General features: G+C 42.6%; 2 protein-coding genes across 3 annotated transcripts; one reads left to right on the plus strand and one right to left on the minus strand.

The window, feature by feature from the left end:
* The first annotated feature begins 90 nt into the window (after window positions 1–90).
* On the plus strand, window positions 91–17159 carry clec16a (C-type lectin domain containing 16A). Of its 2 annotated transcripts, none has more exons than XM_072442609.1 (23): window positions 91–336; window positions 1667–1795; window positions 2309–2442; window positions 2530–2678; window positions 2794–2899; window positions 4641–4764; window positions 5073–5247; window positions 5340–5390; window positions 5476–5592; window positions 8559–8847; window positions 10153–10258; window positions 10326–10426; window positions 11127–11246; window positions 11332–11441; window positions 11578–11622; window positions 11726–11776; window positions 11844–11972; window positions 12039–12159; window positions 12353–12504; window positions 12614–12818; window positions 12881–13051; window positions 13617–13754; window positions 14639–17159. In XM_072442609.1, exons 1-23 carry the CDS (start codon window positions 266–268, stop codon window positions 15037–15039), a joined length of 3195 nt encoding a protein of 1064 aa, XP_072298710.1. In that variant the 5' UTR covers window positions 91–265; the 3' UTR covers window positions 15040–17159. The 2 variants fall into 2 exon arrangements, with proteins under 2 accessions (XP_072298710.1, XP_072298711.1); XM_072442610.1 differs by having other exon boundaries at window positions 8559–8784.
* Window positions 17160–18747: 1588 nt separating this feature from the next.
* On the minus strand, window positions 18748–20470 carry socs1a (suppressor of cytokine signaling 1a). The gene is made up of 2 exons (XM_072442611.1): window positions 20379–20470; window positions 18748–20021 (listed from the first exon to the last, which is right to left on the minus strand). Exon 2 carries the CDS (start codon window positions 19974–19976, stop codon window positions 19266–19268), a length of 711 nt encoding a protein of 236 aa, XP_072298712.1. The 5' UTR covers window positions 19977–20021; window positions 20379–20470; the 3' UTR covers window positions 18748–19265.
* Between the last annotated feature and the right edge of the window lie 3321 nt (window positions 20471–23791).

Consider the following 23791-nt stretch of genomic DNA (forward strand, 5'->3'; position numbering starts at 1 on the left):
AACGTCACAACTGTTACAGGAAGTGTTTTTGTAGTTCTGCGGCGCGTCGTTTGTGGGCCTTTACAAAGGGGGAAAACACCAAATCCCATTCGCCCAAGCACACGAGCAGTTTCGCAGTGACCCAGGCGCTGCTATCGCCGCCTCTCACCTTCTGTTTGCTAAATGCTATGTGTGGACAAGAATAAGTGTGTGGAATGGATTAAAAACGAAATCTAGATTAGTAAAATAGCCCGCCTGGAGCAGCGTATCCTTCCTGACGGCCACCATGTTCGGTCGGTCGCGGAGCTGGGTTGGACAGGGAAGGGCAAAGAACGTTCACTCCTTGGATCAGTTAAAGTGAGTAGCTACGGGAGAAGCTAACGACTGCAACCGAGTATGATTTACTAAACTACGAACCAACGTCGTGCAAAATAAGTGCAACGTTGAGGTTCGAGCAGCTTTGTGGTAGTTGTGTTTGACTCTTGTATTAACTGTGTGATTATTCTTGTTCGCTAACGTGAAATGTCCTCCCACCGACACACACCTCCTCCTCTCCAGCTGATGTGGTTATTAAGTGTGCATAAAACAACCAGAAAGAAACTATTAATTCATCGGTGTAGTTATCAATTAAAGGTAATCAAAGGAAGTTGTAGTTGTTATGGTGTTGCGTAATGCTGACCTTACACTGCATAATTAAAACGCACGATTATATTAGAGGATTTAAGAAAAATCTCACCTATTTTTCCTTAGTTTGACCATTTTTAAGAAGTTTATAATGTTACTTCCTGGTTGGACATGGGCAGTAGATATGACTAACCATAGATATTTAATGAATGACTTGAACTGTTTTAGACTTGGTCTCTGGTCTGGACTATGTTTAAATCTGGTTTGTTTTGGTCCCTGGTGATGTCAGCTGCTTATTTCCATGGAGATTAATAAGTTAAATGCCATGTTGTGGAACACTCCAGGTAAAGCCATAACATAACCATTAGAAAAGTTACATAGTGCACCTTTTAAAATGCAGAATAATATTGATGTGTTGATGGGCAAAAAATCCAGAGATGCATAAGCCAAAACCAGATTTTAAAAAGAAAACGAAGAACTGTGGAATAACCCAAACCCAAAACTTAAAATTGTAAAGTTGCCGTAGCTAAATCTGGTGCAGATCATCTTTTCTCTTGAGGACTAAAGACTAAACTAAACTGCTATTACTATTAGTAAATTAAGTGTCTGAATACTTTAGCTTTGTACTGAAAAAGTTTAAACACGCTAAGTTGAGAATTTAGCATCTTAAAACTTCCACTGGCTTAATATTAGGCTAACTAACTACTATGAGGGGACATTTTGAGGATTTTCCACTTTCAAAATGTTGTTTTTAAATTGTTAAATACTATGGCAACAGTCCTGTTTTGATGTTTAATGTTCAAATCATTCTGAAACCCATGGATAGAGCAAGTTATATAAATGTAGTCAATAGGGAAAACTGGCTCTCGTCCCCCATTTTGGAGTGTAACTTATCACTTTATTGAATGTCAAAGCTGCCAATTCCAAGATTCTAGAATGCAAAACATGTTTAAAATGAAACCTACCACCATTTTAGCTTGTTTTCAAATGATTTAAAATGGGAGCCAAGACTTTGAAATGTCCATGTCCATGTGCTAATGACGTATTTTCTTCTGATTTGTAGATATTTGTATCATGTCCTGACCAAAAACACCACAGTGACGGACCACAACAGAAACCTCCTGGTGGAGACGATCCGCTCGATCACTGAGAATCTCATCTGGGGAGACCAGAATGACAGCTCTGTGTTTGAGTAAGTAGTCCCAGCCTGTGTGTGGCACCACTCCACACTGCCCAAGGACACAAGAAATGACCATTAAACCAGTCCTCAACGTCTGAGATACAGCGTGGTCTTGTGAATGTTAGTTACATATTTAAAGGAGGATTTCATGTTTATTTTGCTGAAGGTTGATTAAATGGGTGTTCAATATCTTTGTCATCTTAAGGAATTATATCAAAAATATTGTTTAAAGACATTCAAATTAGCATTATTAGCATAACGCCTATAATAGGAATAACACAAGAAGGTTCTAAAAGAATAAAGTACAGAATCCCCCAGTGTAATCTAGTGATATAAAGGGATATTTTTCTGCAGTTATGTGCTAAATTGTACAGTTTGTTCACACTCTGTGCAATACTCCAGATAAATTACAACTATTTGTTTGCTTCAGTACCATCGGATTATCCTAATAGTCCAGAAAACAATCCCTAAAACATTTTCTTGTATTGTGTAGTCTGACCAGCCTTGTTTCCCGTCCGTTCACAGCTTCTTCCTGGAGAAGAACATGTTGGCGTTCTTCCTCAACATCCTTCGACAAAAGTCTGGCCGTTACGTGTGCGTGCAGCTCCTTCAGACTCTCAACATTCTGTTTGAGAACATCAGCCATGAGACGTCCTTATGTGAGTGTGAACAAAGACACTGTTTTATATGTAAAATAATAACAGTGTTTTGTCAGATTTAAGTAATCTATCCTCGGTTTTCCTTAGATTACCTCTTGTCAAACAATCACGTGAACTCCATTATCGTCCACAAGTTTGACTTTTCTGATGAGGAGATTATGGCCTACTATATTTCCTTTCTCAAGACATTGTCACTCAAACTAAACAACCATACTGTACACTTCTTCTACAATGAGGTAAGGCTGCAGAGAAATGGGAAAACAAAAGTACTCTAACTCTTTAGGTTTGAGAGTATTGTAGAATAGTTTGTAGTTTGTATTCACTTTTCGCACCTTCGTGTCCTCCACACAGCACACAAATGACTTTGCCCTGTACACTGAGGCCATTAAGTTTTTCAACCACCCTGAAAGTATGGTGCGCATCGCGGTCCGGACCATCACGCTCAATGTTTACAAAGGTGAGTGATCCAACACATGCACCAGGGGGCAACGTGAGCCTGAGAGCTGCAGCTTTCTGTACATTTCTCCTTTTTCTGCTGCTGCCTCTTCGGAGCTGGCTGTGACCTCCAGTCTGTTCAACTGCTGACACTCTTTACTGTTTCATCTTGTTGGTCCTTTATGTGGACTGCATATGTAGATTTGCTGACCATACTCGCTGTTGCACTACTTTACTTCTAATATCTTTTAATGTTGAAAGCCATGGCCATAAGCACAACTGGTGGTGAATAATACGTTATTATTCTATTATTTAAGGAGAAAGGTTCATTTAGCTACAGAGAATTCCACTGAATATACTCTGTTTTATGGCTTGAACGTTTCTTTACGGTTGTGTAGGAGTTCTCCCTTGATGATAAATGAAAATGCGTAGCTGGTGCATTTGGCTTTCTTGTACAGCTGCATGTCCTGTGTGTTACATCGACTCACAGTCTCTCTCAGGGACTGCTCTGTGCATGCAGCATTCGCCCTGCACTGTTGACTGGCATCTTGAACTGTGGCTCCAAACAGTTTTCTCCCTCTGACAGAATCAGTCATTCTGTTGTTCTACAAACCCATGTCATGACACTGGGATGAAATGTCATCCACATTTACGATTGCCAAACAACTGAAATAAAGACATGTTATTGTTTTTTATGCTAGCTACATATGTGTTTATTTTTGTTGTACGTCCCGTCCCCATTTATTACCGAATTTACTTTTCCTTCAGTTTTCCTGATGTATTTTGGAATTGGGGTTGTAAAGATGAACCTGTAAACTTGATGAATTGCTTTTCTTAAGAATTTTAATGCATAAAATGTGAGCATTAGAACATGCAACCTAAAATCTGTGATATCTTTAATTTCCTGTCTGCACATTTATTCAGTGGGGCTTTCTAATGGCTCCTTCAGATATTTACTGCAAATAATGACTTATAGCGGGGGATGTTCTATTCTTGTTTGTGGTCCAGTGTGTCATTGTTTGTAGATTGCGATGCCTGTGTGATCTCTAAAGTTCACATGCCCACTCAGTTCACATTAACCCTGTGTCTGTTTCCCTCACTCCTCTCCCTGTCTCCTCTGCGCCCCCACCCGCCTAAACGCAGTCTCATGTAAGTTGGTCGATCCATTCATTCAGTCTTCTTCTGGGGCCTGGGAATACCAAGCACGACCGGCCTTTTTCTCCTCCAACAGTTCTTTTTTTTTTATATAAACGTACAGAAAATGTCACGCATCTAAAGATTTGCATGCTCCAGCACCGCTCTTATCTCCCGTCTTTGTTTCCCGTACACAATGGTTTCTATTTGTTCTAAGCTTGTTCCCGCATGTACATTTTAAGCACTCATATTGTCAGCCAAATACACTGATTGGATTTTACTTTGAATTCTACTTTCCTCTTATGACAGACGATTCTTTCAAAACATGTTGTGTGCTAATCGCAGTGTAATACACTTTTATGAGTTCTCAGTCCTAAATGTTTTTTCTCTTGGCTGTCCATTCATTCACTGTTTTCTGTTTGTTCTATTGAGCTATTACGTCATGTTTTGATTAAAGAATTGCTTTTGTATCACTTAATATTTTTGCATGTGAAAACGTTTTGTCTCTCTTTACAATATGTTAGTGTCATTTAATACATTTGTTGAAGTCTGCGTAAAAAGGATCAGGACTCGTTTAGGTCGTATTGTACATAAGCTTTATTAGTTGACTTTTCTGTTTCCCTTTGCAGTGGACAACCAGCACATGCTGCACTACATACGAGATAAGACCGCGGTCCCTTACTTCAGCAACCTGGTCTGGTTCATCGGGAGCCATGTGATCGAACTGGACAAATGTGTGCAGACCGACGAAGAGTGAGTCTTTTTCCCTTTTCACCACTAGAGAGCAACGTTTTCGCTCCCATCTATATACTAACTATTTCAATAATAACTAGTTTAAGTATTGATTAATAACCTGATTTTTGCTTCTTTTGACAACTCTAGCAAGGACCACGCCACAACGTAATGTAGATTTCAAGTATTTTAGACAGATAAGCTGGAGATATGAAGTGCAGGATACTGAGAGCAAAACGCCAAAGCAGAACGTAGCAGTCGGAACGCTGGCGGCGAGGAGTGAAAGGAATGCATTTGAATTCCCAAAACGTTCAGTTTTCTGTCCGCAGGCATAAAAACAGGGGAAAGCTGAGCGACCTGGTGGCGGAGCACTTGGACCACCTGCACTACCTGAACGACATCCTCATCATCAACTGCGAGTTCCTCAACGACGTGCTCACGGACCACCTGCTCAACCGCCTCTTCCTCCCGCTCTACGTCTACTCGCTGATCAACCCGGAAATCGTAAGGCTCCGTCCCGGCGCATGTTTCGTAACGTCAGTGTTTGCTACGCGATTACGGCTGATTTTTCTTCATTTTGTTTTATCTTCTTGTAGTCTGAAGAGCGAAAGATCAACCCTCAAGTCTCTCTCTACCTGCTGTCCCAAGTGAGCACAATTCTTCTCCATGAACTTCTTAAATTCTGACCCATATTGGCTAAAACGTAATGTAATCTGTTACTTGTGGCCTCAGGTCTTCTTGATCATCCACTACCAGCCTCTAGTCAACTCCTTAGCTGATGTTATTCTTAATGGGGACTTGTCTGTTTTCACCCAACGAACAGACCTCCAAAGTGCACATGCGTTTATGGTAAGAAACTCAAAACCCTCTGTTAAAGGAGACGTGGTGTGCTTTTTTCAGCCGCTTGGTATTGAACTGTGACATAAGATTATCATTTTACATTTTGTTCATTCTAAACCGTCATATTCACCTAAAATAACTTTTTTATGACAGTTGATGAGTTTATATGACTACGTATTTCACTAAAACGTCGAGGGTAATTCCCCAACTGTTGTCTAGCAACCATACTGTAAACGAGGACCCAATACACTACACCATATTTCAGATTAGACAAAGAATAATACCATACAACACCTTATTTTGATGAAAAGTTAAATATATCAGTTAAATGTAAATTGTCTGTATTTTCAATGGCATGTCGCATATTGGTGACATCACAGATGGATTTCTGTCATTTTAATTTGTCATTTTAAGTTATCATTTTTTTTATTTACAAACTTTAATTTAACAGAAGTAATAATATGATAAATCTGTATTTACCACAGGTTCTATCCCCCCAAACAAAGTCATAATTATAAAAGCAAGAGAACCTTCCTATAGACTTTAAGAATGGAGGCAGGTTCATTGACTTCCTGTTCAGAACTACAGAACTACTACTACTACCACTACCACTACTACGACTACTAAACCCCGCCTCTTCGTCGTGTCATTTCACTGTAACAAGCAGCAGATTGTCTTTTACGTCTATATATTTTTGTAAATTGTCTACGCAACATTTTAGAGCTTTACATGTGTCCCATGTCATTTTTCAAATAATCGCAAGTACAAAGGCAGGGATAGGGGATAGGCGAAAACAGTAGGAATCACTCTAAACATGATGAAGAACAAGGTATTATGTAATTAAAGTTGATTTAACAGAATATGTCCCCTTTTAAATGGCACTCTTTTATTGTCTCATGGAGTATAATATAGATTTGAATATAGATTAAGAATAATGTATGTTTGTATGTTTCCCACACACACAATCACACATAAAACAAAATGCAGTGACTCTCGATTCTCAATGTGCCATGGCCCCTTGTGATTTCCCCAAACCTGCCCCTTCTGCCTCCCCACTCTACTTATTTGAGATTTCAGTTGTCTTCCTTTGATTCCTCCAGTCTGTGCACTGCTTTGATGGTTGCCACCTCGTTTGTGTGCTGACCACGCAGACCCACGTGGTGATGTTTCTCAGAACCTTCCTGTGTGAGCTGTGTGTCTGCTCGTGCGAGACTTGTGGCTTTTGTAAGAAGAGGCCCACCTTTTCACTGAACATGACAAGGGGGCAGAGTGCACTCACAATATTGTTCAACCACAACATGAGGACATGAAGTAGGAACAGCTTTCCACCATCACGCCATTTTTACATCAACCGTGGACATGATTTGTGATCAAGCTTTAACTTATTATCCAGGGGTTTCAGAATGATGAGAAATTGGTCATGTTACAACTGAAAGCAAAATATATTTTTTAAATGGGAAAACATCCTTAAAATGTTACATATACAGGAAGCTGATATCCATGAATAGGATATATTTACTCTTCCTATATGATATAAGACTAGAGAAATCTTATGTCATATATTCGTAAAACTTGTCTATTTTTTCTGACCATGCTGTATTACTCAAATGTGTCCCCCTCAGTGTTTGTGTGATTTGTATGTGACTTATGAGGGGTACGGTCCTGTTTCACTTCAGGTGGTTGATGGCACTTCCTGTGTGTGTTTGATGTGGCAGGAAATGAGGTCACATGACAGTACCCTGACAGAGCAGGTTCACTTAACCCAGATCTTTTCCTGGAAGCACTCTTTCTCTTTCTCCTTTGTGCTGCACGTTTGGGCAGCAGTGCACCGTTCAGGCACTGTACCTCCTGTAAATTTGCATATGGGAAACCCACCTCTCTTTCAGCAGCCTGCTCGGCCCTTTCAGGTGCTCATGCTTGTTGGCACGCAGATGTGCTCTGTTGACCTCCATTGATTTCTCAGCATTGGCTCAGAGTGTGCGCGGTTTACCAGAATAGCGCACACTTGTACTACTCTGCGGTTTATGTCGTCTTACTTCTCCTCAGGCGTTACACTTCATGTGCACCTGTGTGTCAATACACGTGTTACCTCAGCCTTTCTGTAGCAACCAAGCACTCGTGGCTTAAGGCTACACTTTCAGTTACTGGCTGTGAACTGTAGAATGTTGTTGTGGTTGTCTGCTGCCGTCAGGACTGATGAATGTTGTATATCCTGTATAAAAGGAACTCATAATTCATGCTTTTGTGTCTTCACATTTAGATGTTTGTAACAGTTTGTTTTCCTGTCTAAACAAGAACTCTCGTCTGCAGCTGGTCCAGAACTCTGCAGCGAGGATCTTGACTCGCACAAATAGAAGGGCCCACATTTTCACCCATTCTCAAAGCGCTGGTCTCGATGCAGTTTAAAATTCTAGTTCTGACTTGCATGGTCAGGTCCCTCCGTACATCAGAGATCTGTTCATACCGTACACTCGCCCTCGCTCACTGAGGTCTTTTGATCAGAAACTGCTGTTGGTTCCTCGCACTCGTTTTGGGACCAGAGGAGACAGATCCTTCCAGGCTGTTGCCCCCAGACTCTGGAATGATCTTCCGCTCTCCCTACGGTCACTGGACTCTGTTGTTGCTTTTAAGGGTCACCTCAACACCTTTTTATTTAGTCAAGCCTTTTAAATGCGTTTGCTTTAGGGACTGATTTGACTGTATATTGTTGTATATGTATTGCTCACTGTAAGTTTTCTGTGTTTTTATTGTTTTATTCTATGTTTTTGTGAAGCACTTTGTGACTTCTGTCTGTGAAAGGTGCTATATAAATAAAATTTACTTACTTAAAAATGAGATGTGAGAGCAGTGCTGGTCCAGTCAAACACACTGTAAAGTCGTCTGTCATGCAGTGCTTTATGATGAATTGTTAGTGGAACAGTAACTCTTCATGTAATAAATGACTCGTAACCCAGATTGTTGTTTTTCTCTTCCAGGCCAGTGCCGGTGCAATGCGTCGTTTCTCCAAGCCCCCCGAGTCACTGGAGCGGTCCCTGGAAATGTCTCGCCACCGCGGCCGCAAAAAGACCCAGAAGAGGCCCAACTACAAGAACCTGGGCGAAGACGAGGAGGAGGAGCGGGCGGGGCTAGGAGGCGGTGAGGCGGACGAGGGCTGGGACGACGGCAGAGGGGAGAGAGAGGGGGTCCGGGAGAAGGCCAAAGGTACAGAGGGAGTGGCAGGTGGGAGCTCTAAGGGCAGCAGAGCCAGTGGGGAGACAGCCGAAGGTGAGTGTGTGTTTCACAGGCCAGTGTACGTACGGCCTCTGTGTGTTCTTCTCATTGATCCAACCTCACCATCCATAAAACACCCTCGTGTCGTAAGCTCTACGTAACCACTCTTAAGGCAAGACACTGTCGTAAGCTCTACGTAACCACTCTTAAGGCAAGACACTCATTCATTTTTAATCCCTCAATTTAATTAACCAAGACATTTAAACTAGGCTTTATAATCTTTAGAATGTCCCAAGTATGTGCAATTTTAGTCATTTTTACACCTTGACTACAATACTTTGCTTACAGATGAGAATGTAAACTTAAATATCTGTAAATGTAAGCTTTTTCCTATTCACCTGCAGTGTCTTGCCTTAATTATACTTTTGTAAATGAATTGACATATGCCAGCCTCAGTTGGACTAAATGTTGCTAAAAGTCACATCTGCAGTAACCAAAAGTCACCAAGCGCCTTCAGAGTGCCCTTGTTTTGCCCAGTTTCCATGACATCCATACGTTTGGTCTTTGGAGGCCTGGGGGTGTCGACACCATCTCACTGTGGCCCTCACCTCTGCGTCTGCCTCTCACTCTGGCTCTGTGTGTGTGTTTTACAATCACTGGTATGAAAGCATTCCTTCTGTGGTCATTATGTCTCAGAATAAAAGCATTTGAATCGACTCTAGAGGTGGGCCATGTGTCAAAAACAGATAATCTCATGAAGATTGTGTTTGGCCCTGGAGTCTTAATGACACGTTTTACACATGTAAAACATGTGTAAAACGTGTCATTAACAGCATTTCTGTTGAATTGACGAGACTAAAACAGGACTAAACCATGGACTAAAACAAGGACAAAATCCAGGTTAAACCAGGTATTCACCAAGGACAAAAACTGGATTAAGACGAGACTAAACCAGGAACCTAAACCAGGAACCTAAACCTGGAACTAAACCAGGAACTAAAGCAGGATTAATAACGACTAATCAATACTAAAACAGGACTAAAACAGGATTAAAAAGGACTAATGCAATACTAAAACAGGACTAAACCAGAACTAAAGCAAGACTAAACCAGGGACTAAAATAGGGCTGATATCTTAACACATAATATCACCTGAATAAGATTATCGGGATCCTGCAAAAAAGTATCTCAGGATGAGTTTTTGTTCATGTCGCCCGCCTCTTTCCAGAGCGTGTCCTGAAGGAATCTTTTCATAGCACATCCTCATTGGTGACACTCATTGGTGTGTGGGCTTCCAGCAGGGGGTGGATGGGTTCTCCAGTTCTGTCCTAAAACTAAAACGTAGCTTTGACGCGCGCAGAGATTGAGATGGTGGTCATGGATAAATCGAAAGCGGCGGATCTCACTGAACAGAACACTACCGACGAGGAGAAGACTGCAGCAGCGACGTGCATGTACACACACAGGTAAGACACGGTGGAACTGCGTAAAGAAACGACTGGAAGGTTTGACGGCTCCTTTGTGTCTGTGAAGGCCATTTTTAGACATGGTTTACACTGCCCTGGACTGCACCAGCGACGACTATCAGGCCCTGTTTGTCCTCTGCCTGCTCTACGCCATCTCCCACAGCAAAGGTCAGCCTCAAACTCACTGACCACCTGCTTTTTGATGCTTTACGTCTGTTTATTATTATTATTTTGATACGAGGGAAAGTACTGATTTTCGATACCGATTTTGATACTGCAATAATAATTTAAATGCTTTCAGGTCATGATCTGATAGTACTTTCTTATACTACTTACTCGGATATTTAAAAATTTGGGTAATTAAGGGCACTTTTAACACAATAATATAAATTATATTAAATACTATAAAAATAACACAAAATCAAGGCTTGACTTAATAAAAATCTTCAATAAAATCTGTCTTTTTTGATACAGAAAGGCTACCGTATTTTCCGGACTAGAAGTCGCACCTTTTTTCATAGTTTTGCGACTTATACTTATATTTATACTTATATACTTATACTTAGCGACTTATATGTGATATTATTTGTTATTTTCACACTTGTAACTGCATTTTAATACTCCAATGTGACTTATATGTTTTTTTCTTCTCTATTATGCTTTTTTTTTTCCTTTTAATAGTCCGGAAAATACGGTAATTATCCTGCTACAGTGTTTGTTTTTGAGTATCAATTCAGTATTCAACACAAGTTTTAATCCGATTAGCGTCCGCTTTTCGATACTTCTGACAAAACTAACTCAAATGCAGCCAAACAAAGCCGACCGCACGAGGAACGGCCCTTTTGTAACCCGCCTGTTGTTTGTGAAGGCATAAACCGAGGCGTTCTGGAGCGGCTGCAGCTGCCCTTCCCCGAGCAGCAGAGGAGCTCCTACAGTGTGGTGCTGGTGGAGCGGCTCATCCGGATCATGAGCCAGTGTTCACAGCCAGGTCCACCTCCACCGCCACATGTGCATTTTCCAACACTCATAGGTTTGAACGATCTAACCGAGCGCGTGCTGTGTCCTGTTTGCAGACGGCAGAGTGCGCCTTGCTACTCTGGAACTTAGCTGCCTTTTATTAAAGCAGTCCGTGCTCTCTGGCAACGACTGCATAATAAAAGACGTTCATCTCGCGTGCCTTGAGGTATCACTCACAATACTTTTCATCTGTCTCTATTTTAACATGCACTAGTTCTGTCCGTGGTGTTTTTGACAAATAACAAGTCTAAACTCACTCATTTACGTCCGTGTGAAGTGAATTAAACCGTTATCATTTGCAGGGCGCTCGTGAAGAAAGTCTCCACCTGCTGCGCACGTTTTACAAGGTGAGATTCTGTTTTTGCTGAAGTCTTTTTTTGAAATCTCTAGTTTGTGAAAGATAAATCTATATCCTTTATATAACGTATTGAATGATTTGTCCCATCTCAGGGGGAAGAGATATTTCTGGACATGTTTGAGGACGAGTACAGGAGCATGACGGTTAGTTGGCCTCAGTGTTCTATTCGCCTATATTTCTGTGACTAATAAAGTTGAACGCGTGCTGCAGAGTAAACCCCTCAACGTGGAGTATCTGATGATGGATGCCTCGATCCTGCTGCCCCCGACGGGCACACCTCTGACGGGCATCGACTTTGTGAAGAGACTGCCCTGCGGGGACGTGGAGAAGACCAGACGAGTACGTCCCGCCACATTAACACGCAGACGTGGCGCGTGAAGGCTAAACCGTGTCCTCTCTGCACAGGCCATCCGCGTCTTCTTCATGCTGCGCTCGCTGTCACGCTATCTCCAAGGAGAACCAGAGACGCAGTTACCTCTGACCAGACCCGAGGATCTTATCAAGACCGATGATGTCTTAGATCTCAGTAAGACAGACGCTGACTCAACAAATTCTAACGCACACTCATAACGTAACACGACGCATATCCTCCTGATTTACTTGGAAAGGGCGCTTTAGCACCTCCAGGAATTATTTGAGATGGCGTTTCATTGGAAAAATATTCGATTTCACAATAAAGATGTTTGAAAGGGAAACCTCTGTGCGACTGCGTGTTCCAGATAACAGTGACCTCATCGCCTGCATGGTGGTCAGTAAAGATGGGCTCCAGGCGCAGAGGTTCCTGGCTGTGGACGTCTATCAGATGAGTCTTGTAGAACCAGACACCAAACGCCTTGGATGGGGCGTGGTCAAATTTGCTGGGCTTCTGCAAGTAAGAGGAAAAATATAGTACTTGTATTTGTTTGTCACAAAGCTGCCTCAAATATCTGTACAGCAATTATTTAAGAATACACATGTTTCTTTGTTATTTGAATGACCAGGACATGCAAGTATCGGGCGTCGAGGACGACAGCAGAGCCTTAAACATAGTGATCCACAAGCCCAGCTCGAACCCACATGCCAAGCCCTTGCCCATTCTGCAGGCCAACTTCATATTTGCTGACCACATCCGCTGCATCATAGCCAAACAGAGACTGGCCAAAGGTCGTATCCAGGCTCGACGCATGAAGATGCAGAGGATCGCAGGTGAGTGTTCCACGAGCGGCTGTTCTGTCAGTGTGGCAGAGTCTGACTCACACCGTGTGCAGCTCTTCTAGACCTCCCAGTGCAGCCCAGTGCTACTGAAGTGTTGGGCTTTGGGCAGAACGTGAACGCATCACCAGGAGGTTTACCTTTTCGCTTCTACGAGCAGTCCAGACGAGCCTCCAACGACCCCACCGCAAACAGACCTGTGTTTGCCTCTGTGGATAAAGTACCAGGTACTACACAGATCAACAGTTTATTAAGTTCAATCGTTTCAGGGCTGTGGGATAACGTTCTCCTGGACCTAATTCTGATCCAATTTTTTCTAAATGTCAATAAGCAGCTTTAGTCTTTTAGTCAAGAGGTCTGTCAGTAAAAGAGTTCCCACTTCAGAGGAACAAGTTTGACTATTTGTGTTTAATAGCCCTGATTTAAAAGTATTTCTGGTTTATGTTTATATGTCATTTCCATAGGAAACAATTCAATCCAAAATCTATCTACTTCTAAAGTCTATCAATTTGAGGGGGGGATGATGCAGCCTTTAATAGTTCAGCCATAGTCCTTTCATGACATACGACTACGTATTAAACAAATGTGATACAAGTACACACAGGAAGGAAAACAGCCTCTTGACGTTTTGACACGTTATTTTGTGTCAAAATGTTTTGACCTTTTAAATAAGTGGTGAGGAAATGCGTTCAGGATATGAGCTTTGAAAGGTGTTAACTAGATGGTGCAGCTGTTTCTCTGCTGAAACTACAGACGTCAGTGGTGATGCTGAGTGGTTGTTGTCATTCTCAGGGTTTGCCGTGGCCCACTGTGTGTCCCAGCACAGTCCTTCCCCTCTTTCCTCCCCCTCTCCAACCTCCAGCGGCAGTGGAAGCACAGGCCGCTGTGATTCTATTACCGCCAGTACTGTGTCCACACAGAGCCCTGCAGGTAACACACACACTATAGTAGGTTCACTATGTAACTTTTCTGGTGGAGGCAAAGCAAGATCTGTGGAGAGGCGAGTCGGCTCATTGTCAGAATGCACGTTTTTCTTGAAGGTATTATTGAGCAATAACGTTTGCAGTAATTGAATTAAGACCACTTTATTGTCTCCACTGTCTCTGCATTTGACCCATCCATAGGCTTAGACAGGCCTACTTCAGCTGTAAACTGTGGGTTAACTTTAATTTAACTGTGGAACATTCCGGGAAAGACGATAGGCTCTGCACACTGGAGCGTGTCTCAAAGCTAATGCTGGAGTGTCTCAAAGCTAATGCTAACTTTTATTAAAATGTTTAAAAAAATTTTTAAAGAAACAATCCTTTTTAAGTAAAGACCACACAATTGTTATTCTATGTACAGTGCATTATGTCGATTTGTGGTATTAGTTCAAAATGAACATAAGCATCGATACAAAAATCCCAAACAACTCGTGGCCCACTGCCTGATCTTTAAGTATTTATTGATTTTTAGATTTGAACCTAAATTTAAAGCCCATAGAGATCGAATAAGACAGAAAGTAGTGATGATAACAGTAAGTGAGCCATGTACTGCTGTACCCAGAGCTGATCTCCATAGAAACGGTGTGATCTCTCCACCAGAAAGTGTTGACGCCAGCTAAACCAGTTCTAGTTCACATGACTGATCCTATCCTCAGCAGAATCACTCTTGTTCACAGAGTTCTTTCACAGTGTGCGACAGTCTGTACACAAAACCAACAGGGCAACAGAATTCCCATTCTTTTGCTCTCTTTGCCGCTGCTGTTCTTATGCTGTTGGGGTGAACAGATCGGATGGAATGACCCTGTTGCACGTGTGTGTGTGTATTTGCAGATGAAAGTGTGTCGTCGGTGCACACACCGCCTGCATGTTCCGGAGCAGAAGAGGGCGCCCCTACCTCCGCTCACGGCCCCATACTGGCCCCCAGCCTGACCCCGACCGCCCAGCCCACCATCTCCCTCCTCACAGACAGCCTCACCGTGGAGTCGCTCACTCTACTGCCCCCTGCTGACTCCCCGCACCTCCACCCCTGCACCAGCCACCCACCCAAACAAGGACAGGCCACCATCACAGAAGAGGAAGAGGAGGCGGTGAAGGAGCCGGAGGAGGATGATGCTACAGTTAGAGAAGACCTCACAACCACGGAGTTAACCACGCCCACTGATGAAGACTCGACCGAGCACACACAGACGGTCCAATGTGAATCGGAGGAAGACTCGCCTGAACTGGACTAACATTAACACACAAACTATGCTCTAGTGGTCTGTTTTACTCGCGAGAGGGAGAAGACCTGCTCCGGCGTGTCTCTCTCCAGCACATGTGTCGACAGGCGAAACCAGCAACGTTTCTACTCATTCTGTTTTCCAGAGTCAGTGGGAAGACCGTGCCTCTTCTCAAAGGGTTTAAACGGACTTGTTCTGTCGGTGTGAGCTTAGTCGCTGCTGCAGAGATCCTACATTATACCACACCTAAACCAGTTCATGTCCCACCAGCCTGCTTTTCACTCAGTGCATTTCAAGCTAAAGGTTGTGTATCCTCGTAGTTATCATATCAACGGACACATATTATGCATAATTTACATTTTAATTTCGAGTTTATCATTGTTCCCTCAGCCAAAAACTTACCTGGAGTTATGTTTAGCTTCATTCACATTTGTTTTGCGGTTGTTACTAAGTCAAGTAGAGCTCCAATCACAGGTAGAGCTCCGAGATCTTCAGTGTAGTCCATAAATCATTCCCTTTTCAGCCATCAAATCGCATTCTTTACACCTGCTTGCTTGCATTAGCGTGTCACAGGAAAGCTAGGAGATGGAGTTCTTACTCAATTCTTGACTGACAGAAAGCCATGCATGGTTTTCAGTAATCATTTATTTTAGGTTCTGCAACATGACATGCCAAAGCAGCGGTGCTCAAGAGCATATCACAGTAACATTCAAATAAAGCATAATATGTGTCCTTTAACAAACTAAAAACTGGTGTAGACTGAGGCTGAGTAGAGCTGTATAACTTCAAGTGCAATACTGTAATAATAAGCTACAGTTTTAAAGAAAATATACATAAAATCCCCTTTGTTACAGTCCGAGAACGTCGATGCAAACTGAAGTCGACTCTGTATGAACAACGACGACGCGGGTTCACCGTGTTCCCGTTCGCACTGCGACTAACGAACCCGCGGCATGCGGTCAAAAGCCCGTGAATGTACCGTCGGCGCCCTCTTCAGGCGTCCCATGCACCGGTAACATCAGCCGTGTTCCCGGTAACATCTTATACCGATTGTACAGAACGCATCGAATCGAGAACTTCAGAGCGTCTGCGTGCGAGCCGTGACTCAGCAGGTCATTTGGAGAATAAAGCTTTACTTCTGCAAAAGCGTCAGAGCTGACAGGTGAATGTAATACAAGTTAACTCTCTCAATGCTGGCGTCTCTCTACGAGCTTGAATGGGATTTTTAAAGTCTGTTCAACACAAACAAAGCACAGAATGTCAGAGCCACTTCTCACGACCATTGCCCTTTGACCCTTTCCTTTCTGTGCCATTATATTGTACAGTGTTCATGATCACTGGGTTATTTCTTACACTGTACAGTCATCTACTTTATAAATAAGAACTTTCAGAGCAATACTCTTCTTTATGGAGTTTTCCTCTTCGTATTTCCATTTGGTCACTGTAAATAGCAGCAGAATGGCAGTGGAGGCGGGCGATATTTTGTCTGCAAGATCGATTTTGGCGAAAGGCGACATTAGAATGATCAAAATAATGTTTGTAATCAGAACTAGAAAGCTTTAATTCTAATAAAACTAAAAAATAACGTGATATTTCTTCAAGGTGCACTTTCTGTCATCGGCTTGTCTCCATGGAGATGTTATTGCTTTGCCTGCATGTTCCACAATATGGCATTAAACTTGCTTGAAATGCGTTTAATCAATTCCCGGAAAAGAAAAGTTTGTCAGTCTCGCTTCTACACAGATCTGACCTGTAATGTGAGCTAGTGCCCCTGCTTGTCTCCATGGAGATCGATATGTTTAATGCCAAACTGAGGAACGTTCAAAGCAAACCCTCCATCGGAAAATGTGTCTTTTTTTGCACCTTTTTTAACTTTAGTTTTCAATTTTACATTCACTTTTTGCCCAATACCAAGGCATTTACAGGAATTTAGCACAAAAATGGATTGTAAATATATAATCATCGGAATAACTTAACAAAAAGAACAAAAGTGCATTTTGATCAATATCGCCCACCTCTAGTTTATGATTGTAGTGTGTGTGTTCGTATGCTTTGTAAATGCTTTTGACTGTAAAATTATTGAAGAAAAATGAATTCTACTCTGCAATAAATTATTCTACTACAACAACCTATGCCACTTGCTTATGTATAGTTTTCATTGATATTCATCTTCAAGAGGAAAAAATGCTCAAAAATCAATTAAATTCAAATATTCCATAATTCATTCATATTTCCTCATTTGTGATAGACCTGATCTCCTAAAATACTATTGTACACATAATAAATCATTAGCAATACCTCCTAAATACAGTTATTCAATTCACAAGTAAGTTACCATTAACCAAACCTCGTAAAAAAATACCATTATAAATTCATTATATTGGCATTTTAAATCATAAATTCATCAAATTATCACATAAAAAGCAACCAAATTCATCGTTAACGTGAAGTACTGACGTATAGTTTTGATGCATTTTGAGCAGAGTGGTTTGAGTTTCTGTAAGGGCCCGACTTGTTGACACTCAGCGGGGCCCCCAGAGATCTTGTGGTCTGTACGTGTTGCTGTTTTGCGGTTCGCCTGTTCAGAGAAGTCTCGGCACATGTGCGCTGACTTGTGCGTTCCGGGTACTGCAACCAAACATGACATAGTATCAAGAAATGTCAGTGAAGCGGTGATTTGAAAAAAAATGAATAAAAAAAAAACAGGTACAAAACTGCGCCTCGCTTCTGCTAAAAGTGTGGAATTAGAAATGAGAACACACAATACGTCATTTCTACGTCGAGACCGCGTAAAGAGAAGTATTGACATCATCTGACATTATATGAGGATGTAGCGCCTGAAGTTATTCATAAACCACCCACTGTTTCTTAAAATATCAATATGAATCAACTCCGGTTTGACAAGTGGAAGGGGGCAGTCTAATCGAAACAGATCCTACAAGTTCTTTTATCGTTTTAAAGTGAATTTCTATGTGAATGATGTCAATGAGTTTCTCTGAGCATGTGGTATTATGTCGGTTCTGAGGCCACTCTGGTTCAGATGTGATCGTAGTTCCTTTTTTAAACCAGTAAAAGGATTCCTTTAACATTCTTTCCAAATGACCCAACATTTACACAAAGAAACTTGAATGAGTCACGGCCTGGCCCTATAGTACCTGGTACACGTGTTCACTGTGGCCTCACCCAACAATATTTATGTATTTATTTATTTGTCTATGGGAGTTTTTATTTATTTATAGGAGATCTTCTACTGAAAGTGTTTTTCAGATTTCCTATAAGTGATCTGTTCTTCTGTATCTACCTCTGTATCTACCTGCGTTGCACCAATGAAATTTCCCCATGTGGGACAATAAAGGAATATCTTATCTTGACACTGGACAATGCAATTAATATGAATGAATTATCTTTCTTAATCAAAAAGAAAAGAAAAAACAACTTCCTCAATTAAGTTCTTGGCGTGTGGTGGTTGTTTTACAGGCTTCTCTTCACGCCCCGCACTTGTCACCTCTGCCCCTGTTTCTGGTAAAAGGTCATTAATTACCCCAGTAACTCCGCCCACCAGTGTCTGCCGAGGCTCCACAGATGACTCATTGTGGTGACACTGTACCTGACACTGTCTGCGTCGCAATGATGAACACACGACAAGGTTTTAAGCAAATATCTTTCATTTTAATAATATTAGTATCGGTAAATAAAAATATAAAAAAATAGATAATCATGTCACTGTGTTGCAAGTTTGTTACAGTACAAAACACACTGTCTCCTCAGCCATCTTGACCATTGAAAACACAAAGAAAGCATGAAATGAGTTCGGACTGATGGTGTTCGAGCCGGTGCGAGGAGTCATTCGTAATAAATGTTCACATATTTAGAGTTTTAAAGACAGAATGTGCGATACGTTTGGAAGGACAGTTTTAACCGTACTCTCCACCAGGCTTGTGTTTGGTTACAAATCCCATGTGGAGCCCCGTGGGTGAGCTGAGGTCCCCGCGAGGCCCTTAGACCTCCAACCGTCCGTGCTTTCTCTCTGTCCCTGTAGTTTTGTATTAATGCAGCAGCAGCTTGTGTCACATGACTATTGTTCTTCCAAAGGCGAGGAGTAAATAGAGTAAAAGTCACTGAACTGTTGGGTCTAGTCCTGTAATGTTCATGAAATATTTCACAGCGTTGGAGCCGGCGCACAGGGGCCCAGAGCGCAGCCGGAGCCCACGCACACACAGGATCTGAGCGCGGGACGGTCAGAGCTTGTAAGGGAACTCCTGGAGGAAGTCTTTGGCCACTGTGGTGATGGGCAGTTCTGAAATGTGACTTATGCCTCCGCTCAGCTCCAACACTCGCTTCCTGCAGATCTCCTGCAGCGTTGGCTCCCATTTCCTATACGGGACGCTGAGGCTCTTTTTGGGAGAGCTGATGTAATGTTCCAAAAGAGCAAAGAGAGATGGGAAAGAGCGCTCGTTTCCAGCCAGTGAAAACTTGTGCTTCTTGTACTCGATGCGCACGCTGACCGGGCCGCTCCTGGAGTGATAGGACAGGGTGAAGAACACGTCCTTCTGGCGGCTGTCCCTGATCAGGAAACTGCCCAGAGGAGAGTTCTTGAGCAGACGGTGAGCCTCCTCCACGCCCAGCGGGCCCCAGTAGAACCCACTGCGCTCTAGCTTGGAGGCGGTGTCCGTGATGATGTCACAGTCCTCTTTGCAGGAGAAGACTGGGAAGTGGGTGAGGTAAACACAGGGCACAGATCTGTGCACGGGAGCTGGAGGGGCGACCCGCTGCAGGTCCTCCCAGCTGATGGGGCTCGCTGACAGGGACGCAGAGGAGCACAGGGACGAGGACGAGGACACAGAGGAGGCAGAGGACGATGCAGAGGACGATGCAGAGGACGATGCGGAGGACGATGAGCTCGAGTGTGTGCAGTCATGAAGACCTTCCAGGGTGCTGTTGGCTACCATCCTCCATCCAGCCCCTCTCCCATCTCTGCCCGCAGCACTGACATCCTGCAAACACAGTTCAGGTCAGTTAGGAAAGTCACAAACACTGACAAACTAGCACCAGAGCAGTCTGAACTATGTAACACAGGTCTCTGTCATTACTCTTCATGTTCTCCTTTGTCTTTGGGCTTGAACAAATACAAAATGGACCATTTTACTCATTGTTTCTTTAACAATGACGTGAGTGCTTGGATCAAATAACTTGTGGATTTTGTTTCAAACCTGCGCATGTAAAGAACATTCTGTGCCTCTAGAACGCCTCACGTGTGTCTCCTGACTGCGTTTACACTGAACCAGATCCATCATGATATTCCTCTAACAGTATATCTATATTTATCATAAACTACGCGTGAATAAACTTACCGTAGTGACTGTGCAGAGACCCCCAAAAGCCGTGCGCTATTCCAAGAGTGACGCGCATGCGCTGGTTCAATGAGTGAAAAGATCACTACGTTTTGTTTGATCTTATTTCTTTTTCTCTTCGCGTTGTGTCTTATCGTGTGACACTTGTGCTCGCGTGTCTGCTGCGCTCTGTCTTTATATCCCCTGTCCCAGGACCCTGTCAGAGCCTGTCAGAGCCTGTCAGAGCCCTGCCCCGCGCTCAGGTCCCGCCTCAGCTCAGCTCTGTTTCACATCAGCCTGAGCGATTCTTGTAAATGAAAGTGAAACTCAGGCTCGTGTAGCATTCGTTTCAATCCAAGCCCCGTGTTTAAAGGAACAGCCTGACCGCGAAACCACGTGATGTACACACAGCACGAGCCACTACACCACTCATGGTCTCACTTATGGTCCCACTTATGGTCTCACTTATGGTCTCATTCATGGTCTCACTTATGGTCCCACTTATGGTCCCACTTATGGTCTCACTTATGGTCTCATTCATGGTCCCACTTATGGTCTCACTTATGGTCTCATTCATGGTCTCACTTATGGTCTCACTTATGGTCTCACTCATGGTCTCACTTATGGTCTCACTCATGGTCTCACTTATGGTCTCACTTATGGTGTCACTTATGGTCCCACTCATGGTCTCACTTATGGTCCCACTTATGGTCTCACTTATGGTCCCACTCATGGTCTCACTTATGGTCTCACTCATGGTCTCACTTATGGGCCCACTTATGGTCTCACTTATGCTCCCACTTATGGTCTCACTTATGGTCTCACTTATGGTCTCACTTGTGGTCTCACTCATGGTCTCACTTATGGTCTCACTCATGGTCTCACTCATGGTCTCACTCATGGTCTCACTTATGGTCTCACTTATGCTCCCACTTATGGTCTCACTTATGGTCTCACTTATGGTCTCACTTATGCTCCCACTTATGGTCCCACTTATGGTGTCACTTATGGTCTCACTTATGGTCCCACTCATGGTCTCACTTATGGTCTCATTCATGGTCTCACTTATGGTCCCACTTATGGTGTCACTTATGGTCTCATTCATGGTCTCACTTATGGTCCCACTTATGGTGTCACTTATGGTCTCACTTATGGTCCCACTCATGGTCTCACTTATGGTCCCACTTATGGTCTCACTTATGGTCTCATTCATGGTCTCACTTATGGTCTCACTTATGGTCCCACTCATGGTCTCACTTATGGTCCCACTTATGGTCTCACTTATGGTCTCATTCATGGTCTCACTTATGGTCTCACTTATGGTCTCACTCATGGTCTCACTTATGGTCTCACTCATGGTCTCACTTATGGTCCCACTTATGGTGTCACTTATGGTCCCACTCATGGTCTCACTTATGGTCCCACTTATGGTCTCACTTATGGTCTCATTCATGGTCTCACTTATGGTCTCACTTATGGTCTCACTCATGGTCTCACTTATGGTCTCACTCATGGTCTCACTTATGGTCCCACTTATGGTGTCACTTATGGTCCCACTCATGGTCTCACTTATGGTCTCACTCATGGTCTCACTTATGGTCCCACTTATGGTGTCACTTATGGTCCCACTCATGGTCTCACTTATGGTCCCACTTATGGTCTCACTTATGGTCCCACTCATGGTCTCACTTATGGTCTCACTCATGGTCTCACTTATGGGCCCACTTATGGTCTCACTTATGCTCCCACTTATGGTCTCACTTATGGTCTCACTTATGGTCTCACTTGTGGTCTCACTCATGGTCTCACTTGTGGTCTCACTTATGGTCTCACTCATGGTCTCACTCATGGTCTCACTCATGGTCTCACTTATGGTCTCACTTATGCTCCCACTTATGGTCTCACTTATGGTCTCACTTATGGTCTCACTTATGCTCCCACTTATGGTCCCACTTATGGTCCCACTTATGGTCTCACTTATGGTCCCACTTATGGTCTCACTTATGGTCTCATTCATGCCCACGGGTTTGACTGACCAGAACGAGACAATGATCTAAAGCGTGACTTCCCCATTACTGTAAAGATTGTCCTGAAGCAGGGAAACTGTGGCTGAGTTTCTTGATGTTAAGTTGCTGTAAATGAAGTGTCCAATGGTGTTTTTGGCCCATTGCAAATACAAAAAGGCTCCAACACTGCAACGTGTTCCAGGCCAGAGGTCCTAAAGGTGTTGTTTTTTGTGTGGGTTTTTGCAAAAAACACCCCAGCTTTGCAAAATGGATTGCAAAACTGTCATGTAACATATATATATATATGTATATATATATATATATAATTTGTCATCTTCAACAGATATTATCAAGACCAAAAATGTCGAGTCTATTTTATCAAGGATGCAATGATATTTTCATTGCAGTAAAATATTGAAAATATGAAAACATTGCTATTGAAAGTAAATACATTAAATTGAATTGATGACTTTTTTAAAAATGGCGCTGTAACATGTTTCAGTTTTTTCCTTCCCCCATAACATCTTTTATTTCTCTTTCACCTCATGCTGATGCTTTTGTTTATTGCTGCAGTTTAATATAGTTACAGGTTGAGCCACTAAGTCTGCACTTGCCCATAACCGTTTAAAACCGGTCAGATCACAACGTCCTTGTGTAGTCGGCTCATTTCTAATCATCCACATTATGAGGCGGTCAAGACGTTTGCAAAGCAGCCGGCCACATGAACAGAAAGTTAAGGAAGGCGTGTGTATTTTTAAATGTGCCAATAGAAATGTGCAGTGCGTGCGGCTCAGACTGCTGCTCGTGACCTTTAGGTTTCATTTTGTCCTTCAGGCTATCACAAGACAAACATGATTTTCAAATCAAACGTTGGAAATGTCTTTATGTCGCCGCATGAAAGAGAAAACACTGTTCAAAACTTTTGCATTTTTTTGAGACAAGACAAGATGACAAGAGGAGAAACTTGCAAGAGCACATTTTGTAAAGAAAAGTTTGTGTTTCAACTACTTTTTGGGGAATTTTAAGCACCTACTGTTTTGTTTTTTTACACAATTAACACAACCTAGATTAGATTGTTCTATCACAAGGTTATTTATTGTCTCATATAATTGTTCCTTTGCATCAGTATCTGCAGCTGAACCAAAAGTAGAGGTTAAAGTAACAACAACGTCTTAATGGTAGCAACAGTAGTAGTAGTAGTAGTAGTAGTAGAAGTAGTAGTAGTAGAAGTAGTAGTAGTAGAAGTAGTAGTAGTAGAAGTAGTAGTAGTAGAAGTAGTCACATTTTACTTTTACTTGAGCAATATTATGCTTTTTCTACCTCTAATTTCCTTGTTGATAGTCATAAAAAGCTGGGCCTACCGCAGATAAAAGTACCTGGAGATAAGTTCTGTTTTCCCATTGGACACACACACATTACTTTGCTTAT

This window comes from Eucyclogobius newberryi, unplaced genomic scaffold, assembly GCF_026437365.1.
Source record: "Eucyclogobius newberryi isolate DKJ021-1_F unplaced genomic scaffold, fEucNew1.0.hap1 SCAF_13, whole genome shotgun sequence".
Lineage (NCBI taxonomy): Eukaryota > Metazoa > Chordata > Actinopteri > Gobiiformes > Gobiidae > Eucyclogobius > Eucyclogobius newberryi.